Genomic DNA, 25,473 nt, shown 5'->3' on the forward strand with positions numbered 1-25,473 from the left:
CATAACCATAAAATCATTATTATTTTATGGTTAAGAAAGCGAAACGATAGCAACCGCAAGCTCCACAATAATAGTCCCACAAAGCCTGACAAAGCAACAAGCCGGCTTGTCTCAACTAGGGATCGACCGATATGGATTTTTTAGGGATACAGATTTTCTTTCTTCAGCCTTAGCCGATGACCGATACGCCGATACCGATTTTCTTGACCCGATACTGCTTTTACATCATAAAAATTACACAATGACGAAAACAAATGTTACAAGTCTGAATTTAAAAAAGGAACAATAATTGAACTGTCTGTATATCATGCAGGAACGAAAAATTCAAAAAAATAACGCAAATATCGGCCGGCTGGCATATCGGTCGATCACTAGCCTCAACATCAGAAGACCCCCCCGCTGGGACGCGGTCTCGCTCATGAGAGGAACACATCCCGTTGTACCTGCACGGAGAGCGCGTTCCTGATGTTGGGGGGCAGGAACTGCAGCATCTCCAGGTAGCAGCGCAGCAGCCCCAGGGTGTAGACGCTGGAGCGGACCTCGCGGTCGGCGTCCTCGTAGCTGAAGGGGTCTACGATGTACACCACGATGGCGGGCGGGTACGAGATGGCGTGCGACTCGCCGTCCGTGGGCTTGCCCACCTTGTCCCGGTCCAACGTGCTGGGGGACGAAGAGGCGTTAGTACGGCGCGGCCCCTGGGGTTCATCAAACCTCTCTCACACAGAGGGCGGTGTACAAGGGGACCCCCCCCCCCCCTTACCTCTCGTTGGGGGGTTCGACGGTGACCTGAGGCTGGTTGGCGTTGGGGCCGTTCTCCCCGGGGCCCGCCGCTCCCTGGGGCGTCAGCTGGGGCCCGTTCTGAGAGGCGCTTCCCTGCGTGGCCGACGACCCGAAGGGGGTGTAGGCGCTAGGCTTGGCCAAAGCCATTCCCCCCACGGTCTGGGGGCCTGACGCGGAGGGGGTGCTGTTGACCTGGGCAGGCTGGGCGGTGGCGGCGGCGGCGGCGGCGATGGTCGGGGGGGCAGCAGCAACGGCGCTGGAGCTGGTGGTGCTGGTGCACGGGGGACCTGAGGTGTTGCTGGAGGAGCTGCTGGGAGTGTTGGAGGAGGCGGGCGGGGCCGGACTGCGCTGGGACAGCAGCGAGCCGTCCAGCGACTGCCCCGACAGGTACGGAGCTGGGGCGGGGGAGGAGGAAGAGGGCACACGGTTAGACACTCAATGATGAACAAACGGGAGAGGGACTGCATTTATGTAGTGCTCTTCCAACATGTGGCCCCTCAAAGCGCTTTACAATGTCGCCTCACATTCACCCATTCATGCACACACACACACACACACCAAATGGCGCTCTCGACCGCGCAAGGAGACAGCCAGCATTGCCGTCCGAAGCAGCCAGGGGGAGCTGCCTCGCTCAGAGACACCTCGACACCAAGCTAGGGGGAGCCGGGGATCGAACTAGCGACCTTCCGCTTACCAGCCAACCCGCTCTACCCCCTGAGCCACACGCCGAAAACGAGTCCAGCGGGGGAACACGGAGAGGGAATCGTACCTAGGTCGTAGCGGCACACTTGGGCGAATAGCTTGAGCTTGTTGAAGGCGTCGTTGTTCCCGTCCCTGGCGGTCATCTTGAGGAACCAGTCGCTGAGTGGCTGCTCTGTGGCACAGCGGTCCTCCGCCGCGCCCACCTTCACGATGCCCTCGGCGTAGCTCTTGCAGATGGGCCGGTGCTTCCCCAGCTGGCACGCCTGGCGAAGAACAGCAGCAACACATTCAGGAGAGCCGGTTCAGTACAGGACGGCGTTATGGACTACGGGCTGAGGATCCGTCTCTATGACGATCCAGATGGTTTTTTACAGCCCCATCTGGGGAGGTGTCCGTGGTAACGGTTTGGATAGCTAGATAGATCCATGGTGCATCCAATCACCTGCCACGTAGTTTATGAAAGCCTGAATCTAGAGGCAGGTTTTCATAAAATACGTGGCAGGTATTTGGATGAACCGTCTGAGCACTGTCAATCACGGAGCTCCTGGTAGGAGGCTCATTGGTTGTATCTAGGAATGGCGAAAAATGTAAAATATTCTTGACCGGCCACCGAGCCTCTTTAACCGGTTAACCGATCAGATTGAAATGTGCTATTTGAGATAACAGCCATTTCGAGGCGCCCCAGCCGCCTGCTATTTCATAACTCTGCTTATCTCTCACCCATTCTGCCTCCGACTCTCACACACACACACACACACACACACTCCGAGTGAGAGGCAGTTGCTCTGACCGCGGCACGACCTGTGTTTGAATTGAAACACGAGGCATGCTTGCTGCAAGTTGATTGTGTGTAGAGAGCGGGCTCAAACACCCACAATGGTCTGAGATGGCGCGGACCTGGTTAAGACCCTGCGCGGGATTCACCAGGGGCCAATCGGAAGAGGACAGCGTTAGGAGCTCATTTGCATTGCAACATTACCGCTGCTCATTTAAGAAAATGACAGCTCCGAAGAGACGCCGCGTGTTTAGTTTGGTGGAGGAGGAAAAATTGAGGGTGAGGGATATTTTTTTTCACTTCACACAAAAGATCTTGGAATGAGATGGCTAACTGTAGTCTTATAGCGTTTAGTCTACTGTCCATAATGATTTAGAGATCATATTCTCCGCCGCTCGCATGCGGGAATAATTAAGACTTGAGGAAAAATTAAACAGTGGGCTAGAGACGCGGTGTCCGTCCAACTTCCAATAAGTCTCCTCATCTGATCATCTTTTTTTATTTATTTTTTTACGACAAGCAACACTTTTAATCGGTTAACGTTGATACGGTCAACCATCGGTCAAACGGTCATCGGTTAACATCCCTAGTTGTATCCACTGGTGGTTCGCACACAAACGCCTAACCTGAAGCCTGGCATTATACTCTTGATGAGATCGTAATTTCGAGATCCTATGGATCTATGGAGAATAACATTATGGTCTATGTGCTAAAGATCTCTCTAGAATTACATTACAGACTATGTGTACCAGAATACCAGAACAAACAAGCACTTGTCAAGCAGAATCAGACAATTACAACAGAATTGTAATTGAATATAGATGTATCGATATACAAAGTGTTGATGTCTTTTTGCAAGTCTTTGAGCCGGATTTATCAACACCCAAACGCCTTGAGCGTTGTGCAGTCATACTTTGTAGTGGAGAGGCTGTAAAACCAGTTATCTGGCCCTTTGATCCTGGTTCAGTAGCTGGCCTGTGTAGGCGGAGTTCCCCGCAGGTTCGCATTACAATAATAACCGTCAAGAATTTCCCCGATATCAAAACTGAAAGTGAAAACCCCAAGTACCCTCTCCTGAACGGATCTGCAATTCAGCTGGATGCCTAATGGATACAACATTAAAATCACTGTTAAGACGTGTATCCTGCTACCTCTACAGCAGTAAAAGGCCAAACTCAGAGAGCCCAGCTGAGCTGTGGGTGCACACGGACAGCCAGAAATACAGACTTTTAATGGGTTGAATAAAAGAAAACACGCACTTGAAATTGGCTGTGTATTCAATTCTATTTTTGAGTTCTTGCCTCCTTAATATGGAGAATAATATGACGGACTACGTACTAAAACTCTGGACAATAACATGACGGAACATGACAGTATGGACCCTCTGAGACGAACATTATGGACCCTCTGAGACGAACATTATGGACCCTCTGAGACGAACATTATGGACCCTCTGAGACGAACATTATGGACCCTCTGAGACGAACATTATGGACTGAGTGTTAACAACATGACAATGTGCTTAGGCCCGGCAGACAGCTGCGTACCTCGTAGATGGTGGTGAGGTCCTTGAAGAAGGTGCGGGCCCCTCGGAGGAGCGCGTCGTTGTCCGGGCAGATGACCACGTAGCCCAGGTCCCTCTGGGAGCCGAAGGGGTCCAGCAGCAGCTTCTCCCAGTAAGGCAGGCCGAACGGCGACAGCACCATGAAGTCCACCTCGAAGCCCACCAGGAAGGTGGGGATGGGTAACGGCTCAGGGGACTCGTCCGTGCCTGGGGGGGGGGGGGTGAGAGACAGAAGGGTTCAATTGACTGTTTATTATGGCGGTGCAAGTTAATGCGTTTATTACGCAATGTTATTTTAACCCGATAAATACGATGACTACTTTTTTCTCTTCTTTCCTTTGAACATTCAATAACACTTGCCGTAAGTGACGGCCCGTTTACAATACCCAAGTCTGCGGTGTTGCGTAAGTTTCATATTCAACCCACACTGAGTGAGTCAATAAAACTCCCTCAAGATCACCTGGCCTAGTTGTTGCTTATTAAGAACATTTGGTACGAACGATAAAGTGCCATTCCATTTGATAATCTCATTTCACTTTAATTGGAGTGGATTTAAAATATAATTTTAGAAGTGCGATTAATCGTGAGGTAACTCCCCAATGCTAGGCGATTAATCTTGATTAAAACTTTGAATCTTTGCCCAGCCCTACTGTTTATACAGCGCTTTTCCTAACCAGTGGCCACGCAAAGCGCTGTTCAGTATTCCCTAAAATTCAGCCATTCATACACACATTCACACAGCACCAGCGGAGTCGGCCATGTAAGGCGTCTCGCCCAGGGACACCTTGACACTCAGCTAGGAGGAGCCGGGATCAAACTAGCAACCTTCAGGTTACAAGCCAACCCGCTCTAACACCTAAGCCAAATGCCACCAGGATTAAAGTTTCATAGTGATTCAGGCTCATACAGCTGCAGGCCTCAAGCACAAGACAAAAGTTTTTATGTCTGGGAGGGCTTCCGTCTCATGAGGCTGCGGTACAGGTTCAGAAGGGTTAAAGCCTCATGAGCTTCCATCTCATACAGCTGCAACACAACATGGTTTTAGTCGTTGTTTAAGCTTTCATTTACTGTTTTGGTTCATGGTGTTAATAATGTTTTAGAATCCGATAGAAATAAAGAGCTCTTTATCACGACAGGGCCAACGTCCTAGCTGAACTCGGTGGGTTTCCGTCTAGCCACGTTCATTGACTGGGCGGTTTTAAGGGTTATTTTAGAGCAGCTAGACCATGCAGGGACAACGACCGTCCTGTGGCACTCAGCTGGCACTCAGCTGGCACTCAGCTGGCACTCAGCTGGCACTCAGCTGGCACTCAGCTGGCACTCAGCTGAGTGGCAGCTGGAACTCAGCTGGCACTCAGCTGAGTGGCAGCTGGAACTCAGCTGGCACTCACCTGGCACTCAGCTGGCACTCACGCCAGAGGGTCTAGGACTGGAGGTTCGTCGAGCGGGGAGCCCACCTGGGGTCCCCTGATATTCACATGGTGTCCCCAAAGAGATGGCTTAAATAAGCCGGAGATATTTGACGCTCCATTTTATTTATAGGCGTCCTGCATTTCAACTGACTGCGTAATGATTGATAGTAACCAACAAACTCCGACAAATCACTTGGCTTGTAATAGCGATCCGGGACATTGATATTACCGGGGTACAAACTATTTGTCTGGAAGCAGACTAAAAAGGTCGCAAACTTTACGGAGCTAAGAATGGGGTCACAGGCCAAAAAAAGGTTGGTACCCCTGCGATAAGCCAAGTCTTTGGGGGTCCCTTAAAACATCTGTTCAACGGCTGTGAAACGAATAGCTATATAGATAGAACCGGCCTGTTCCACAGCATCTCCTAACGTGATGACAACTTATTCTGCATGGCGCAGCCAGCGCCACAGCCTACCGTAGGGCTGGGCGATTCATCCAATTTTGATCGCGATTTTGATTATAGCGCCAAACGATCACAAAAGTAAAGTAATCGAGTTGAATTATTATTTTTTTTTCATTAAATGTTTTGTAGAAAATGCAGAACAGCTGAAATCATATATGTACATTCTTTTAGATTTGAAAATTATCTATTACCATTTTGTGTATTTTTTTATGGTGAAAGTTCTCAGTTACAAAGGGTTTTTCGGGGAGAGACACGCTGAATAAACACACCACGTTGTCATTCTCAAAAATGATCGTTTGAAAAGTCGCGATTTCAATACGGGGCAAAAATCATCGTGCTCGTGATCTCCGCCGCAACCGAGCAGCCCCAGCCTACCGTAGGATCCCCGGCCGGCCATCTTGTGGAACTGCTGCCAGGTGAGTGGACCCTGCACGCCCCAGGAGCGGACGCTTCTCTTCTTCTGGATGGTATCCTGCAGCACGGGCTGCAGAGACAGCATCACCCGCAGCACGTCCGGCGAGAACAGCTTGCTCATGTCCGCCGCTGTGGGAGGGGGGGGGGAGAGAGAGAGAGAGAGAGAGAGAGAGAGAGAGAGAGAGAGAGAGAGAGAGAGAGAGAGAGAGAGAGAGAGAGAGAGAGAGAGAGAGAGAGAGAGAGAGAGAGAGAGAGAGAGAGAGAGAGAGAGAGAGAGAGAGAGAGAGAGAGAGAGAGAGGTTAGAGACCAGGGGGTGCTGGGGGCTTTCCCAGGGCTCGGTGCGATGCAGACGGCAAGGGAGGCGACAGATGGCAGTTTGTAGGACGGAAACAGAACGCCGAACCAAAATGTGAACTCATCTTAACGTTTAAATCAACATTTATTTTGCCATTCACTCTGGCACCTAATTGTACACACTTATTGTATGCTGTACGTCCTGGCTCTGGATGTACACATTTATTGTATGTTGTACGTCCTGGCACTTCATGTACACACTTATTGTATGTTGTACGTCCTGAAACTAAATGGACAAACTTATTGTATGTTGTTGTTCGTCCTGGCACTTATTGCATGTCGTGCGTCTTTGCACTTAAAAAAATAGCACTTAGCATTGTGTAGCATCTTATCCTAGCTATCTTTGTTTTACGCGGGGAATGGGTTAACCTAGCGATTGTTAGTGTTCGGCACTTGATTCTATGATGAACATCCATGCAGTTCTGGCAGCGATATATTGTTCTCTCTCTTCTGTTATAAGTCGGATCGGATAAAAGGGTCTGCTAAACGCCCTGAACGTGACTCACATTTATGTTTCGGCCATTGGTGGAGACAGGTGCTCTTCACCAGCGCCTCGTCCACCTTCCCTCCCGACATGTTGTCCATGAACTGCCGGCCGTGCTCCAGCGCCATGTAGCAGTCGTTGTAGCAGTCGCGCTCCTCCACGCGCACAAACGGGCGCGCCAGCACGCCCAGGGGCCGCGGCAGCAGCTCCACGCCCGCCACGGGGGCGAAGGGGTTGGTGCACTGGTCCTGCAGCAGCAGCACCAGCTCATCTGGGGGCTTCTCCTTCAGACTGCCGCCCCGGTGGAGGGAGGCGGCGCGCAGCTCCTCGTACCGCTTCTCCGTGTCGCGGCCCGAGTCCGAGCCCCGGCCCACCACGTCCAGCTCGTCCTCCAGGAACAGCCCGGCCGACTGGCCGAAGCGCCGGTTGGACACGGCGCTGAAGCCGCAGGTGCACGGGTACTGCGCCTCGCCGTCGTCGCTCAGGTACACGCCCACGTCAGCGCCGCGGATGTTCATGTTGCACACGCACACGCAGCAGCTGTCGAAGTTGCAGTCGCGGAACAGGTTCATGACCGACTCGGAGAGGATGAGCGTGACGTAGAGGCTGTGCGCCTCGGGGATGGAGGGCACCGTGGCGGGCTCCACCGAGCTCAGCGGCCGGCAGGTGGAGGGCGTGGAGGCCGCCGGCGAGTACAGGTCCGAGTTGTCGTACTTGAGGCCGCGAGGGGTGCGCGGCGTGCGGGGCGTGCGCGGCGTGGGGACGGAGAAGCGGGGCGTGGCCGGCGAGGGGAGGATGCCGGCGCCGCTGTTGCTGGGCGGGGCGCTGTTGGACATGAAGGGCGTGTGGGTCTGGGGCGTGTAGCTCTGGCTGTAGTCGGGCTCCACGCTGGGGATGTTGCTATGGGAACAGGGGGGGGGGGGGGGGAGACACACAGTCGTCGAGCAATGAGTCTATCGTACCCAAGCATAGCGTTGACTCAATCTGATTATTTACTCATTTGTTGATAGCCAGGGGTATCGAACAAGAAAAATGTAGCTCTATAACCATGTTATTAAGCAGGGAGTGTTTAGAAAGTGTGCCAACAGGTAATGCCTACAGCCATGACACCAACCTGCCCCAACAACTTCAAATGAAACTACCACTAGAACTGAAACTACCACTAGAACTGAAACTACCACTAGAACTACCACTAGAACTACCACTAGAAATACAACTAGAACTACAACTAGAACTACAACTAGAACTACAACTGAAACTACCACTACCACTAGAACTACAACTGAAACTACCACTAGAACTACCACTACCAGTAGAACTACAACTGAAACTACCACTAGAACTACAACTACAACTAGAACTGAAACTATCACTAGAACTACCACAAGAACTAGAACTACCACTAGAACTACCACTAGAACTACCACTAGAACTACCACTAGAACTACCACTAGAACTACCACTAGAACTACCACTAGAACTCCAACTCCCAGTGCCCACCAGGCCATACCTGTCTTTGGTGAGCAGGCCCATGGACTGGACCGGTGGTATGAGCTCCATCTTGCCCAGGGTCCAGCTGGGCGTGTACAGGCCCTCCTCCGGCAGCTTGATGGGCATCAGACACTGGCTGGGCAGCGTCTTCAGTGGGGCGTACATGGTGCAGCCCACTAGCGCTGGGCACGCCTCTGGCTTGTACACAAAGGAGAAGTCCTGCGGGGGGAACACGCCGGTTTAGTCCTTTTTAATCTAGGTCAAGTTCTTTGGAAGTTCAGCTGGCGATTTTCCCGTACTTCCCCAATCAAAAATAGCAGCCTAAAATGGGCATAATCTAATCAAATCCTTCTGTATGATTTATCCGGTGCCAATTCTAAATTAGAATTTTAACTAAATATACTTTAAATTATTTAAAAACTTTTTTAAATGTTTAATTAACCCAGATCAGATCACAGTAGTACAAACCGGAACGTATAAAACAAGTAACTTCGAAGGCTTCATAACGAGCTGTTTGACGGCGGTCCAGCCACACTACCGCTGGACTAGGGCTGCTCGATTATGGCGAAAATTATAGTCGCGATTATTTTTGTCAATATTGAAATCACGATTATTCAAACGATTATTTTGGAGTTTGAAAACATGATGCATTTATTCAGCATGTCTCTCCCCAAAAAAACTTTGCAAGTGAGAACTTTGAAATTTCGCCTCAAAAAAAACCCCACAAAATCGTCAAGAATAAAATGTTCCAATCTAAAATAAATACAGATATGTATCCAGCTGTTCTGTACTTTCTATATAACATAAAATAAAAAAAAAGTTATCATTTTTTCGAAATCGCAATCAAAATTTGATTAAATCGCCCAGCACGACGGGGGACCCACCTTGATCTCGGCAGGCCGGGGGCTGCAGAAGCCCTCCTCCACCTCGGCCTTGAAGTGGCCGGCGAGCAGCCCCCCGTCCAGCAGCGAGAGCCCGGCTGCCCCCTCCAGTCCACCGTACTCCTTGCCCCCGTGGTTCATGGGGGAGTAGCTCATGATGTGCTGCTCCAGGGAGGGCGGCGTGGGGAACATCTGGTGGAGGTCCGCCGAGCCTGGAGCGTGGGGGAGGGAGGGAGGGATCGGATTAGTCCCAGAGGGGGGGGTGGACGAGGGGAGAGGAATGGGATGAATGGAAACCACGTACTTATGCACGACAGCGGGTCCAGAGTGTTGGGCTTCCCGTCCTTGGAGAACTTGTCTTCGCCGCCGGCGCCTGCCCGTCTGATCCCGGGCTGCGTGTGCGTGGAAACATGCATTAGAATAACGCCCATCAAAAACAACTTAAAACAGGCAAATGCATAATGGATTGCTACAAGAACAGCAACCCATTATAAGGATTATTATAATTGACACAAATAAAACAATTAACAGGACTATATGATGGGTTGAAGTGTGTGTGTGTGTGTGTGTGTACACATTAAAATTCAACCCATCATATACTCCTATTAAATGTTTTATTTGTGTCAATTGCCCCCACAACTAAAAGGAACAATTGGTGCTAAATAAATGTGGAGGCCTTTTTTGCGCACTTCCTCATTTTGTGCCTAATGTCTCCTTCACGCGCTGGAGGCCGGCCTGTCTAGTGGCAGATTGATGCGGTTTCTGTCCTATGTGGAAACGGCCAACAGGCTTGGAAGAGACTTCCTATACGATGGCGGTCCGGCTCAGTCACATTAGCAGCGCACACACGCCGATGTCGGCACGCGACCACAGGTAACATGTGACCAAACGGTCACATGTTACCTCAAACTTTTTTTTACTCATTTATTATATTGAAATAAAAAAATAAAAAATGATTAACCAGTTAACTACTACAATTAAAAGATGAAATATGAACGTTAACGACATCATCTATGAAAACATATTTAAAAAACATGAGAACAAGTAGTGCGGACTGACCGCGAGGTCGTCCTCGTCCGAGTTGAATATCTTGTCCAGGTCGCTGTAGGACACGGCCAGGTCGTTCTCGTGGATCAGGCTGGTGGAGGCGGGCGGCTTGGCGGCCCCCTGGCCATCTGCACGCAACAACAGAAGAGCACGGCGTTGTCATGGGATACCACCACGTGAAACGTAAACAGACCGAAGCACTGGTTCGAGGGGACTCGTTAGGCCACAAGAGGCCCTGGTTCAGTGACTAACGATGCCCCCTAGATGTTTTTAAATCTGAACGTGGTTCTTTTATAAAAAAACGTTGGTGAAACCGTTACTATGACTACCTAGTAAGATTTCCAAAAATAAACCGCAGCACAAATGGAAAACACATTTATTGCAAACAAATGATGATTCTTCTACCAAGCGATATAGTTCCTCAAGACTGCAGAAGTGTTTTTTTTCAAGCAACACAGGCTAGCATACTTGGAGATTGGGGACTTAATCCTAAAAATGAATTGTTACGTGGTCAGCTGTGTTTTACAACTGATGCGAGCCCATCAAAACAGAGCACCGGAAATATACATTTCAGATATGCATAATGAAACATAAAGAAATGACGTACCGTCAGCAGAGGATCCACCGTCGTCTTCCCCCTGAGGATTAGACACAGAAAAACACACATTGCAATTTTAAATCAAGTCGTCGAATCAAAGCCAACTCTAAACGCAACTATTCACCGGTGCCGTTCAAGAAATGCATACACCACACACTTAAACCCCACGCTGTTTACACAGCAAATGCATATTTAACCACACCCTATACTCCTTCATTGTAAAGGCATATTTGGTATCAAAGGATTCAGTGTAAAGAATAAAACACATTGTTTCGTTGACACCGACTGCCTACTTCAGCAAGCTCATTCCAGCCCCAGGGGCCATACATTACACAAGACGACTCCTTCAACGTAAAGACGGGGGCGGTTTAAAAATAAACGCCGTGCGGGTAATTGGGCCACGGGTGGCGCCGGTAATTTCCCGCAGCGCACTGAAAGGGGGCGGGGCCTCACGTTTTGTTTCTTGCTGGCGTCCCTCTCTCCCGCCTTGTCCTTCTTCTCGCCGAAGCTGAAGTCCTCGTCTCCGTCGCCGTCCACGAAGGCGTAGGGGTCCAGCTCGCCGTGGTCGCCGTCGCGGCTCAGCGACACCAGGTGGCTGTTCCTCCGCTGGGCGTACGTCTTCAGCAGCTCGGCAGACACCTTCAGCGTCTGACTGGTCCCCGCCATCAGCCTGAGGGGGGGGGGAGGACAAGGGCACCGGGTGAGAGGCCGGTCGGATGTCCGCTTCACTCCCTGCCTCGAGGCGTGGCGCCGGTGACGGCAGCGCAGTCTAGAGTTTTACCGACGTCACTATTGGAAATTCCTCAGACACTGCCTAAAAAGGCCGATATCGTCTAAAAGGCGGTATCGAGTCTATGCGCCGATGTAATAGCGTCACATGACAAAGTGCCTTTAATACGTATGCAAAGAACGTCAAACACGTGCGCTGTTATGCGTTCGTTAACGGCCAACCAAGAGGGAACCCTTCAATAAGAACAAGTGATATTAGTAGCAGTTACAATACGAGATGCTGCCTCGGTGTATACTCTGTCGGACGATGAGCAAGTTCAGGAATCGGTATCGGGAAGGAAAGAAAATCATATGGGACCATCTCCAGCACATTGATACTCACTCGGTCACGGACACGATGGCGTCCAGCCCGGCCCCGGAGTCCCCCGCGTCCCTGATCTTGTCCACGGGCAGCGGCGGCGGCAGGAAGTCGGAGACCCTCTTCCTGGGCAGGTTGAAGTACTTCCAGGGGTTGTGGGTCGAGTCCTCGTTGGGGTTGACGGCCGAGCCCACGAACACGGCGGGCTCCAGGGGCTCGGCGTATGCCGGGGGGAAGGGGCGGGCCATGGCCCCCGGGTGGGCCTCCTCGGCGTGGGGGGCCTTCTGGGGCAGCATGCAGGGCTCCGCCGAGGGCGGGTAGAAAGGCTGGTGGACGGGCGTGGACGAGCTCTTCAGGGCCGGCGGCTCGCCCTCCGCGTGCACGCAGGGGTGCGGGCTGAGGGGCGGGGGCTGGGGGGAGCCGGCCAGGTCGGAGGGCGGGCCGTGGGGGTGCAGCGTCGGCGCCTTGGAGGAGGGCGCCGTGTCCACGTGGTGCAGGCTGGGGTAGCCCTCCTCGGGGGCCCCTCGCGGGCAGAAGCGCGGCAGCTGGGACTCGGGGTACTGTTCTTCGGCGGCGGCGCTGCGGTGGTGGAAGGGCGTCTGGGGCCTCTTGGGCTGCTTGTCTCCCTTCTCCAGCTTCTCCCCCAGCTTGTGCTTGGGGGGCGGGGTGGGGATCGGGCCCGAGGCCGGGGGGTGCGTCGAGGTGCTGCCGGTTCGCTGCTTCTGGTTCTTGTGCCTGAAAGGGAAGCGTGCGCGCGCGTTAAGACGGCACATCCAGAACACCACATTATGGGCTACCGCGCGTCGTGTCGGGGTTTAGGTTCGGTCGGGTTCACGGGCGTGGTTGGGAGTACCTTGTGCAGTTGCAGTGGGCCCGATGAGAGGGCTCCAAAAAATCCCAAAGGTCAGTTTTATCCGTTTTGCTCTCACAGGTTCCGTTGGTCAGGGCAGAAAACTTCCTCCTTGAAAAGGGGAAACATCACAAGTTAAAAACATGAACTTCTCCCCCATACCCCTTGTACGCACTTATTGTATGTTGTACGTGCGTACTTTGCAAATAGTACTTAGCGTTACTCAGCATTGTGTAGCCTCTTATCCTAGCTATCTTTGTCTTGTACAGGGAATGGGTTAACCTAGCGGTTGTTAGTGCTTGGCCCTTGGTTCTTTGAACATCCTTACTGGACCGACAGCGATATATTGTTTCTCTTCCTTCTGACAGAGTACTTATTGTAAATCGCTTTGGGCAAACGCGTCTGCTAAATGCCCTAAATGTAAATGTACTCCAGAGTCACACAGTGCCAGATGTAAGAGTCAGAGGACGCCCTTGGGGGGGGGGGGCGACCTACTTGTTGTCGGCACGGTTGATGTTGTACTCCTGCCACACCGTCTCCACCACCTGGCTGGCCAGCCTGCTGGGGACCTTCCCCCCGTGGGGCCCCCCTCTGCTGGAGCTGAAGCCGTCCGTCGCGGAGGCCAGCTTCAGCCACCGCTGGGCGGGTTGGCAGTCTGCGGGACGGGGGGGGCATGCGGGGACACGGATGAGGGGAGGTTTCCATGGCGATTCAAAACCAAAATCACGTTAACGGTTTAGAAGATGTCATTTATTTATGCCAGATGGGGAATGTGGGGCAAACGTCGTCGTGTTCCTTGTGTGTTTAAGCCGAGATCCAACACTTTGTTTAATAGTTTGTTTTGTGTCATTTAAAAGAAAGTGATTTAAATCCATCTGCAGCATTCCATTAACAAAATCAGATTAGCTATTAATTAATAGAATAAACAGATCTAATTACCGGTCTGAGCCTCCTCAGGGGACGTGGGGGGCGTGAGGGTGACGGAGGACATGGCGGGCTCCCGGTGCGAGGACTGGCCCTGCTGACCCCCACACAGGCTCCCCGACGGGTGGCCCACGCCCTGGGGGGCCGCGGCCGGGACGTCCGACAGGGGGAAGAGCACGAGGCAGGCGGGGTACACCATCCTCACGCCGGCTGCAAGGGAGCGGGGACAAAGTGACGGTCACCACACAAGACGTACCGTGCTCCTCGCCGCAGAGGGCGGCCCAGCGTGTCGGCGCAGGAAAGACAGCGCGCTCACTTTCAATAAGGTTCCCGCTAAATAATTAAGGAATATTTGGTGGGAAAAGAAGCGACTACTAAGAAATAATTAAAGCAAGTAAGCTATTTCTCCATGTCCGTGATTTTACCTCTCACGAGATTCACTGCATTTACAACAAAACAAAAAGCACCCTGAAGAACATAACAAAAGACCCAAAAAGATTATGAAATATTTCGTGGAAAAGTAGCAAATACTAAGAAAGAAAAGTAGCAAATACTAAGATAGACATGAAGTAACCACGACTATTTTTCCCTGTCTCTACTTTTCCCTCTCACGAGATTCGCAGGATTCACGACTAAACAAAAAAGAAAACAAAAAAAGACTGAAACTGCGAGCGACGTCACCGTACCAACGAGGACCTCGACGGCCGCCAGCGATTCGTCCTCCCAGTCGCCGTCGTCCATCTTGTCCTCCGGGACCTCCTTGGGGGTGGGGCTGATGGGGTAGAACTGCCGCCACTCCTCGATGAGCTTCTGGGTGGGGTGGTCCGACATCTTGAACGCCTGGCCCGTGAGGGTTCCGTTGAGGCCGTAGGGGCTCAGGATGACTGGGGGGGGGGGGGGGCGGGAAAGACTCGAGTGAGTGGGGGCGTGGCTACAGCAAAGGTGTCGTTATGGATAAAGACATGGGACATGACTAGGGCTGGCCGATTAATCGAATTTTGATCGCGATTTTGATTTTAGCGTCAAACGATCAATTTTCGATTCTTTCGATTTTATTAATTTTTATATTATGTTTTATAGAAAAGGGCAGAACAGCTGGATACATGTCTGTATATTATTTTAGATTGGAACATTTTCTTTTTGACCATTTTGTGTATTTATTTGAGGCGAAATTTCAAAGTTCTCAGTTACAAGGATAATCGTTTGAATAATCGTGATTTCAATATTGACCAAAATAAATCGGATTTTGACTTTTTCCATAATCTAGCAGCCCTAATCATAACCATATTATACAATTATATACAAATATATTGACCTTTTTTAAAAAATAACTACTCGCATTAAAAGGAATTGTATACATTCTCCCTATACCTAGAGATACCTCCCTCCCTCTGTCTGACAGAGCTATTCAGATAGTTGGTATTTGCATTGCAATCACAAAGTCTGACACTCTTTGTTGTCGATTCCTTTAACACTGTTGCAGCCTTGCTTGCAGACTTGCAAACATGCCCACTTCCCCCATAGTGTTTTTCAGTTTAACTTGGCCTCTCCCACCAATCATAAACTCTCCACGATGGTCACTCCCACTCACCTTTGTTACCTTTGCATTCACAACCCACAATGCAAACATTTCCCTTTTCCCTGAATCGTGTTCACCCATTGTCTCACTGGATGTATCCTTTGTAACTTTGCTGCCTGTACTTTCCCATGATCATGCTCCAATATTAAATCAAATATTTGGCTGGCCGACGTGAGATTCTCTTCATCGGACACAGTGGTGTCTGCTCAGGGTAATGACACGCACTTCATAACATAACCAGGTTTTTACGTCACCGGTGTTCTCCGACATAACACGTTTCGGAACTTATCATTACATAAGCAAACGTGAATTTCCTTTGAAAACACTTCTGAGCGACTCCATGCATACACAGACACTATACAATGCAGTCACACAGGGAGGGAGGATTTGGTATTGCAGCCCAAATGTTAAATCCACAGGTGTCCACAAGCCCAACATGCAGGTGCCTTAAGCAGCACTTTCTCTCAACCTTCCTCATTTGAGGCTTTTAATTTGAAGGTCTTTACAACTCATGGGAAAACCTTTCTATACGTATACGTTTATACTCATGGCACTACACATTAAACAGCGGCCCCGGGGGAAGGCCTCAGAGGGAAGCCGTAAGGCCAAAGTATACCACTCCGACTCCGTAATCAGACTCCGTAACTACGGACACCCCTCAAGCATTCGAGGTTCTCCGTCGGGATGTCGACTACGCAATGCAATCCGCCGCCCGATCGATCTTATATATTGACTACAAACCATGCTAAAAGTTGCCAAAGCTTTATCTATTTGGTGTTCTATTGGTCCTTAATGTGCAAAGTAAACAAAGTGCCAAGTAAATAAGGTGCAAAGTCAAACCGGAGAAGTGACTCCGGAATTGGTTTTGTCAGAGGACCAATCACAGCACCTTGCCGTCTCCGTTGCGTCGACGGATAGTTGAAAAGTGTTGGACGCGCACGTGAGCTACGGAGAGGGGTCTCCGACAAGCTCTCCGCTTCTACGTACAGCTCTTTACGGAGGACTATAAACCAGCCTTTAGTCGGAAGGCCTGAGCGGTAAGCGGCCTGAGACGGGGGCGGTGCCAGGGAAGGCCTCTGGGGGGGGGGGGGGGCTGGCGTTACCTTGCAGCGGGCTGGAGCTCTGCTGGACCAGACCAAGGTGCTCATCGCTGAGCCGCTGCACGGGCTGGTGCTGGGCGATCTCCACGCTCGTGCACACGTTGCTGTCGCCGTGCACGAAGAAGGTGAAGGCACATGACAGGTGCTCGCTGTGGACCCATCAATGGAGGGGAGGGGGGGGGTGGAGGAGAGGCAGCAGGTGTCAACGCGAGGCAGGCAACAGCAAGTTATATGACAACCAATAAATACAGATGAATAAATGAATGAATGAGCATGCACGTGATTACCAAATAGCAGAACAACAACAGACTACTCGCTTCCCCCCCCCCCCCCCCCCCCGCCCCCAGACAGCCTGATACGAGTAGCTAGTAGCCGGCCGGCCCAGGTGTCAACAACACCCGGTGTGCTTGTGTAAGCCGAGTAGGCTGTTTTGATGTTTGGGGTTATCAGTGCACTGTCGCGTGCAGAGAAGGCCCATTGTGAAGGGGTGACTCAGAGGGCGGGCGGGCGGGGCAGGGGAGGCGTGACTGCACGGAGGCCAAGAGAAAGAGGATGCGAGAGGCCCAATTCCTGGCATATTTGGCTGCTCACTTTGCTTCATGTCATTACAGGGCACCCCCCCCCCCCCCCCCCCCTTCCCTGCGTGGTGAGAAGTGGGCGTGGCACAATGACTGCCTACACCGCCGGCACTTTTCACACCTCTAATCAAGACAGTTTGGGGGAGAGCCAGTCCCCCTCGCGCTGGCCCCTTCACAGTCCTTAATGCTAAACATGCAAGTTATAAATAACGGGAGTTTCTTCTTCTTTTTTTTTATAGGAGTCGTTACAACGGCCATCCATCTTTATTCTGCGTGGAGTTCTGGAAGGGCCGGGTAAACGCACTAAAATAGTTCTTGTTGACATGGTTGCTGTAAAACCACACTGCAGACTCAGCCGTTTCCAAAGACTGCCCCGTTTACGAGAGAGAGAGAGAGAGAGAGAGAGAGAGAGAGAGAGACACTCGCTGGGTCCCTCTCTGTTTGAGGTGGAGCACTGCTGCCTGTAGAAGCATTCACTTGTGGCAGGGGGATGGGGCAAAAATCCTCACACCCAACCCAAAACACTTCAAAGCCCATATACACAGTGTGACACTGGCGAACAAGTCACTCAATCACCAGCACCATAATGCTGTGCAGCAACACGGCGAGCCACTAGGCCAAGACCGATCAGGATCAAAACGGGATATGCCTTGAGATTAATGATTTATGTAATCAGACCGGCCCGCGGCCCTGTTCAAACTGCTGTGAGATTATTCCGCCATAACAATACTTCAAAACAATAACCGCTCAATTTAACCAGTCTGGCGACTGAGAGTTTCCTCAAAAGAAGGAACTCTGAAGAGATCATATCTGACTTCTGTGACAGCGCCTGACAGATCCAAGCCGAAAAGGTTTCTAGCATTAAGAGCAGGTGAGGGAGAAACCAATTTGATCGTAACGTGCTTAAGTGACAAAACATGCCATTTGTGCATTAGCCTGTTGCAGTGTTAATAAAAAAAAGGGGGGGGGGGGGGTGCGAGAACACTTAACACAGCAATTTTGGCTAGTTTTTCTGGATAAATTAAAATGTTAAAACAATCATAAGTGTTGTGCTTACTTGATCAGTGAAATAACAACGATAAGAAGATAGCCAAAAAGTTTAATGTTTACTTTTCATGTTGTGTTCAAGACAAAAGCCAAAACTAGCCTCATGCAGAACATGTAAGGCAAAAGGGGAGAAAAAAAGGAGTCTATAAAATTTCCCTTTCAGTAAACTGACAACGCTAAGCATACCGTTTCTATGATTCATAGGCTAGTGGTGGCCTGCTGTTTATGTAGACTATACATCAACGGAAATAGCCTACTTCCAAGACGTGATACTATTTTCTTAAATAAAGACTGTTCTGATTGATGAATCACCAGGCGGCTCTGATGCAACGTTTTACTCATTTCGTTAGAACAGCATGAATCCTTAACGCCGTACACTGCACAATCATGCACAGACATTTGTTGTATTACATAATGAGTTCCCTAGATATAGTGGCAATTGCTCAATTCCTGACATTCTCCTGTCTGGAGAAGAAGCCTACGAGCCCACACATTCCAGGAACCAAGTGACTCAGGAGCGCTGTGAACAGAACCATCTAGAAAGTCCAGATTCTCAATCAGCCCTGGCCAGGAGTAACAACGATGCAATACAGCCCGACTGACTAACAGCGTTCTCCAACAGAAATGTAGTTCATTCCAATAATGAGCTATGAAAATGTATATGTCAAGTATAGAGCTTCCCAAACTAAATCTAAATGTAATGTATGGGGTTTAAACTCGATTGGGCAAAAGCTTGTCAAATCATTTCGAAAAACTTTGGATGCGATTGTCAAAAGTTGAAGCTGCCGATGCAGATCCTGACATAGCTTTTTCACACGACTCATTGCGAAACACAAAACTGAGAGGGTCCAAGAAAGTTTGACTAATAATGCAAATAAAACACCGGGGCACAGCAGAGAAGAAACTATTGTAACAGTTTCAGGTCTGCCGACTTTCCTGCCGTTCCAGGTGTTTATCTTAAGCAAACAGCTGTCCATTTATCTTTTATGTGATAGCCTGCCCTCCGTGAAGCTGGTGACAGATAGCTTTTAAACTCTTGTTTTATATCAACTTAATGCTACACTTGGCCTTGCTGTTAATCGATAGTTCACAAGAAAAACTGATTGGACCGTTTTTCTATCACGGCAAAGTAGTAGTATAAATCTAAAACTTTAATAGTCGTAAATACATAGTAAGGAGCCTCTAATCAAAAACTATTTCCAACATTATTGTTACAAATTTAGCCTTGTATCTCAATCCAACATCCTACATGAACGCCTTGTTCAGTCAAAGATTATTTGTTTTATAAATTGTATGTAATAAAACAACAATTAGGGAGCAACTTTCAAAAGTCTATCGGAATAAGATATGTATCCAGTCCCATCGATAGAAATAGAAGGCAAGTGTTCAGAGGTAAACGTAAAGAAAGCGGAAACCAAGGAACACCTTAAGAACACAAGGGAGGACAACCCAACGCGGCGCCGGACGAACCTCTTGTTGACGGGCTTCTCGTCCTTCTCGTAGGGCTTCACGAACCACTTCCCGATGCGCACAAAGCCGCGGTTCATGAGGCAGCGCTCCAGCAGGTTGTGGATGGCTTTGAACAGGAGCGTGCGGCACTCGTACGACAGGCCGCTCTCCCACTCTCCGTCCTCCTCGCCTGCACACGACACAAGTAGTCAGGTTAGAACCGGCGCCGCAGAGCAACATCAACGCACTTATCACATCGACAGTAGCATCACTGATGCAATCAGGTGTTTCAGAATACCAACCAGGGCTGCCCAATACTGGAATAAGGCAATGGAGGCTGGTAGATTGGCTTGATTTACCAGCCCAAAAGAAACCACGGTAATCTATCGCGTGGCTGGTAGAATTTGACCATTCACGAGCCATCGGCCTTAAGGTACATTTTGCCCCTTGGTACCATCCCATATCTATTAAAACTTAACGTTCCAACTAACATTTTCATTCAATAATTAGAAGCAAGCTCAATAGAACCGCTCTGACCATATAATGACAAGATGTAAACACTTGTAGGATCGGAATTACCTATGTTTTTCTTTTTGCATATAACAACCACAATTATAACGCTGCAAGCACGCATTTCGGATGACGCCAAGGAATGAAAAATGAGGGGCAAATGTAAAACACCCATTCGGAGCTGGAACTTACTTGAGAGCTCGTTGTGGATCAGCTCTGCGAAGCTGGGGTCGTCTCCCCACCAGAAGAGCCATAGCTCCCGGCGTCCCGGGGTCTGGTGTCGCCTCCACACACTCAGAACGTCCGACGAAAGGCAGCGACTGAAGCTGCAGAGGATGGGGTCCTCCTCAGTCACCGGGAAGAGGATGGGAGACGAGGTGGGACCCTGCCACACGAAACGCCTCCATTTTATCCCCGTCAAGTCGGCCTGAGAAATTTGGACAGGGGACAATTTGAGAAGGATGGAGTTAGCATTGCCATCTCTGCGGTGCTGAAACCAAACATCTGTTGATAAAAACATTACTGAGTAATGTAAACAATGAGTACTGACAAACTATTTACCACTAATGATACCGAATGACTAATAGACATCATTAGACTTGAAACTTCAAATATTGTGGTTTTCTGACATAACAATCATTAATATGCATTTCAGATTCATCTTTTTTTGGTGTCAGGGAAAAACAGCCATGATTTAATTAAATAAGGTTGTTATTTACTCGTTTGTTTTTAACTGATGAAGCACCTTTGAAAGACTATGCAGAATAAAAGTTTGTAAGGCATACAACAAACTATTTCACTCAGCCATTCCGTCACCTTGTACTACATGTAAACGGGGCAACACATCAACATTAACGCATTACTTTAGCATAATTAAGATTTTTCATAGAGATAAAGATTTGTGCTTCACCCTTTGGATCATATCAGCAAAGTGCTTGTTGCTAACGTTAGCATAATAGTTTAATACCAACATTGTTTAAAATGCCGATCACATCTAACCAAATCATGAATCCAACTTTATTCCACCGCGTCTTAGTGACTTGTGGACTATAAAACAAAGTTAGAGCAGAAGGTTTCAAGTGGAAGGCCCAATGCCTTCACTCTGGTCCGCCACTGACGTTACAACGCTTGTTGCCTGATTAGCCAAAATGGCTTTCTGGCCTTAGTCTCGAAGCTAGCCACAGCTAGCTGCACACAGTGTCTCACCAAGCAGAAGAGGTTGGAGTGGCAGTCCTCCAAACTGGCCCCGTTCGGTACAAAGCACGAACTCATCCTGCTTTTCAGTGTGGGGCCGTCACGTTAAAATCCATCGTCTCAATGAATGCGAGGAGTAATCTCTTGTTTCGCCCAAGTTGCTCCGCCGCCTCACGCTATTTCACGGCGATCACCCGGCTCAGCGCTGCCAGCCCGGTGGCTACATGGAGCTAGCTTCGGGCTAATAGACAACTTCTACCGGTGCTGGCCACGGATCATTTAATAAACCCGACTACAGCGGTGGCTACATGGAGCTAGCTTCGGGCTAATAGACAACTTCTACCGGTGCTGGCCACGGATCATTTAATAACCCCGACTACAGCTAAGAGAGCGAACAGAAAACCGTAAGGCTTAGGCTCTACGATTCATAAATCTAATTTGAAGAGTATTGTCTGATCGGGTGAGCAGTCAGCTTGTTGTTGCACAGCCACAGCGTCCGATGGACAATGTTAATATGGCATGGACAGGCTAACGTTCACCCGGAGAGCTGCAAAGTGGTGTGCGAGACGAAAATACAAGATCGCATAGGTAACAAACACTTCAACTCTACAGCATAGTGCCCAGGGAGCTAACGTGCTAGCTAGCCGATCCGAAACAATTTCAAAGCAAAGGAACTCTCCTCCTCCCCTCCCCCTGATCGCTGTTAGCCTGCTAGCCCCAGAGCTAACATACCGAAGAGCCGACGCTAGCCAGCCCAATAAAACCTTTAGCCACACCGCCCTCCCATGTTCCGAAACGATCACAACCCGGTGACATGGTTAAAAAAGATCCTTAAAATGAATTCGCCACGGATTTCGCGAGATTACTTATCGGCTACTTCAATCTCACTGATCCGTGGGTCCTGCAGATTTCCATTATTTCAATTCATGGATTGAATTCTTTAATGGCGGCCAGGAGGACAACTCTGCCTCTCGAGTCCTATTGGCCAATCCGTCCTGATGGGGGCGTGGCCTGGCGTCTAGTGGCTCCATGACTTCACAGCTATATTAAACAAGAGACAAGGCAGTATCTGTCATTTAAATCATATCACTCTCTAAACCTGTTTCGTGTGTGACAGGTGAAACACTCTGCTGCCTTCGTGTTTTGTCTGTGTTTTTAGGACAAATAAACGCAGTCAAACTCATAAAGTTGGCATTGTATTTTGAATCGTTGAATAAGATGAATATGTGTGAGCCGATCTGAAAAATATATTTTTAATTTTTCAAGTGTTATGAGTGGATAGCGGGTATTTCTAAGTCAAATCTTAAAATGAATTCCAACAAGTTCCAAAATATTATTTTCCAAAAAATACCACTATCATCTAGCCTGTGTAATAAGGATATATAATTCAATTGTGTTTTCAACAATTGATAGCACAATTGTTATGCTTCAGTATTATTGAAGCGTCATATGAGCAGTCTAATTGAGAATGAGTGGACCTAATTGATGATATTGACATGAGATTGCCCCATATGACCTTTACATCATTATCACAAAAGATAACCCTGGGAACATATAGAAAACCCAGTTTTAGAATAAATGAAAATATAAAAATAAGTATCAGAAGAATATAATTATTTGTTGTGTCAACCCATACCACAGGGCGGAGACATTTACAAAGCGTTATGATTATTTGCGTCCTACTGATAGGTCGAACCCAGATGGGCGGAGCCACGGAGGAACGTCAACAACATGCCGGGAACTGAGAGACGCGCAGACGGACAGCCACAGGAAGCAATCCATGACACAGATGAACCAAACATAGTGTCTCTAATATCACACTTCGCTGATGACAATCTGACTATTGTGCGGGTATGAACTAGGATTCAGCGACCACGTGTACTATATTAGACCGCCTTTATTGTGTTGCTATACTTGCGATAGCAATATGAGCTGGTTCTCTAACCTTCCTTTATACATGTTCGTTTTTCCATATATGATGTTAGAAATGTACTTATATCCGGAGATAACCGGCCCAACTCTTCTTAAAAACGCAATGTATTGCAGCCTCACCAATAATGCAACGTTTGGATTTGACCTATTCTATATATTTTAAATCTAGCGTGTTATGAAGTTGATAGTAACGAGCAATCATACCTATTTCCATAATGACCGCTTCCCTCTCTGTATTTCACACAGAACCTCAGCACTGGCCTGGCCCTTGCTGGTGTTTTAGTTATAGCAAGGAGTATCAAACTGGTAAGGTTCTCGACTGACATTTACTATTTATTTACCTTTCAAACATTTAGCAGCTGGCACTTTAATTCAAAGTAACAAACTGTGATTTCAGGTACATGACATCAGGTACTGGATAGTAGCGGCATAGCTAGACTCAAGGCTGCATAGAGATAGAGATGGGGAACTTGAATCAAGTCCCTATGCAGGGATCAAACACTCCTAGCCACTACTCTGTCCTGCCCCTAGTTAGCCTGACACTTGTCTAAGCTGTAAAATCAAATGGTAAACCGGATAAAACAAACCCAAGAGCAGAAGTCCTTAATTATGTGGCTTGTTTACTCCCGTAGGTGCTCATTTAAATGAAGCAAAGTAAACCAAACCCAAACCTGGAGTTCCCAGCAGATTATGCTAACAATACATTTTCGAAAAAAACCCCACAAATGTTTTCTTTGGAAGCAAGGCAACTTTATTTATAAATCACTTTTCATATACGAGGCAGACTCAAAGTGCTTCACATAGAAACATCGTCATACTATAAAATGAAATAATAAAATGAAATAGATGAGCAAAAAAAACCAAAAGCAATGTAAAAAATATATACAATGTAGAAAGTGCTATGTGTTTAACATTTAGCAGAAAGCTAAAGTAAACCTACAATAAAATGAAGTAATAAAGTAAAATAGATATGTAAAAAATGAAAGAAAAAGAAAAATATGTTTACGTCTACCCCCTTTAAAAAAATATATATTGAGTGTCTGACAACTGAGAGACTTACACCCCTTGCCCACTGCGTCCGTCCGTTGACAGATCTCATTGACTTTGCATGGGGCGATCCCGAAATGCAACGTGGGTCCGTCCGTTCCGTCGGCTCCGTCTCTTGTTCAGAAGTTGAGAAAATTTAAACTTTTCAGGCTGCAACGGAGCCGTCAGCCAATCAGATCGTGGCTCCGGCGGCAAATACCACTCCCCCATCCGTCAGACACGCCTTCCGTCGCCCGTTGACGGACGGACGCAGTGGGCAAGCTGCGTTATGGACGTTGCTTTTCTGTCTTCCTCTTCTCTCTTCTTCAGACCAGCAAGTTTGGAGCGGTGGCTGAGATCCCGGTTCACTTCATCAGGGGTAACGTCAGCCTGCGAGGGCGAGTCCGCACTGTTTCAGACCACGGCCTGGAAGTAGAGCACATCCCCATCGTGCTTCCCATCCTATCGCGGCTGCTTTCCAAACGTAAGGACCCGCTGGGCGGTACCGTCACATCTGTTCAATCCTCTCTTTATCCATGGGAATTAGAGATTTTTCCGATACCGTTTTTTTCCTTCCCGATACCGATTCCCGGTTTTGAGTTCCGGCCAATACTGAGTGTATACCGATACAGCATCTAGCATTGTAACTACTAATAGCACTTGATCTTATTGAAGGGTTCTCTTACGAGGACAGCAGTGTATAGTCGGTTCATTTACTGTCTACACATTTTTTTCAGAACTACATAATTTCCATTTATAATCATAATAATACATTTGTTATCTTGTAGTAAAACATGAGCAGCCATGCTTTTCCAACTTGATAGGTCGATGGCACGTAGGTCGGAGATGACGCGTTTCCCATTCTGACTTTCCAACTCTGACCGTTAACGAACACCGCACATAGACTTCCAACTCGCCGATGCCCGAGACTGCCTTTCCCATGCTGGTATTGGAACAACTCTAATAGGAAGCCTGTATTAATAATACTGTGTGGAAATAAAAGTCTCAAAAGTACATACACCTTCTGTACCCTCAGGCCTCTACACATGGCTAGACACACAGCAGTAGGCTCTGTTTGTTGGAGATCTAATTTAGGGTACAACATTAATAATCCTGCAGAGTCGACGCACAGAATAAGGTTGTTTCTACCCTATGTTATCATGATGACGGTATTGCATAGTCAGCACTTATCCTTACTTGTCCTTTAGTGTAGCTATAGAGCTATACCTAA

At 48.7% G+C, this 25,473-nt stretch overlaps 2 protein-coding genes across 3 annotated transcripts in view; one reads left to right on the forward strand and one right to left on the reverse strand.

The window, feature by feature from the left end:
• LOC307073692 (mediator of RNA polymerase II transcription subunit 13-like) overlaps positions 1-21,577 on the reverse strand; it is a 29,663-nt gene extending 8,086 nt beyond the window's left edge. Inside the window, exons 1-21 of the mRNA XM_079733616.1 lie at positions 21,297-21,577; positions 20,283-20,517; positions 19,602-19,770; positions 16,510-16,655; positions 14,514-14,711; positions 13,843-14,037; positions 13,399-13,558; positions 12,907-13,014; positions 12,078-12,788; positions 11,420-11,636; positions 10,976-11,006; positions 10,381-10,496; positions 9,626-9,713; positions 9,325-9,533; positions 8,460-8,659; positions 6,972-7,849; positions 6,072-6,239; positions 3,805-4,028; positions 1,550-1,745; positions 761-1,175; positions 444-660 (exon numbers count right to left, since the gene is read on the reverse strand). Coding sequence (XP_079589742.1) covers positions 444-660; positions 761-1,175; positions 1,550-1,745; positions 3,805-4,028; positions 6,072-6,239; positions 6,972-7,849; positions 8,460-8,659; positions 9,325-9,533; positions 9,626-9,713; positions 10,381-10,496; positions 10,976-11,006; positions 11,420-11,636; positions 12,078-12,788; positions 12,907-13,014; positions 13,399-13,558; positions 13,843-14,037; positions 14,514-14,711; positions 16,510-16,655; positions 19,602-19,770; positions 20,283-20,517; positions 21,297-21,362 — 4,947 coding nt within the window. The 5' untranslated portion in view covers positions 21,363-21,577. The remainder of the gene's footprint in view (positions 1-443; positions 661-760; positions 1,176-1,549; positions 1,746-3,804; positions 4,029-6,071; positions 6,240-6,971; positions 7,850-8,459; positions 8,660-9,324; positions 9,534-9,625; positions 9,714-10,380; positions 10,497-10,975; positions 11,007-11,419; positions 11,637-12,077; positions 12,789-12,906; positions 13,015-13,398; positions 13,559-13,842; positions 14,038-14,513; positions 14,712-16,509; positions 16,656-19,601; positions 19,771-20,282; positions 20,518-21,296) is intronic.
• Positions 21,578-23,003: 1,426 nt separating this feature from the next.
• c18h3orf33 (c18h3orf33 homolog (H. sapiens)) overlaps positions 23,004-25,473 on the forward strand; it is a 4,458-nt gene continuing 1,988 nt past the window's right edge. For both annotated transcript variants that reach the window (XM_079731385.1, XM_079731386.1), the window contains exons 1-3: positions 23,004-23,135; positions 23,463-23,522; positions 24,573-24,726. In XM_079731385.1, coding sequence (XP_079587511.1) covers positions 23,016-23,135; positions 23,463-23,522; positions 24,573-24,726 — 334 coding nt within the window. In that variant the 5' untranslated portion in view covers positions 23,004-23,015. The remainder of the gene's footprint in view (positions 23,136-23,462; positions 23,523-24,572; positions 24,727-25,473) is intronic.

The sequence above is a fragment of the Pollachius pollachius genome (assembly GCF_949987615.1).
Source record: "Pollachius pollachius genome assembly, chromosome: 3".
NCBI lineage: Eukaryota > Metazoa > Chordata > Actinopteri > Gadiformes > Gadidae > Pollachius > Pollachius pollachius.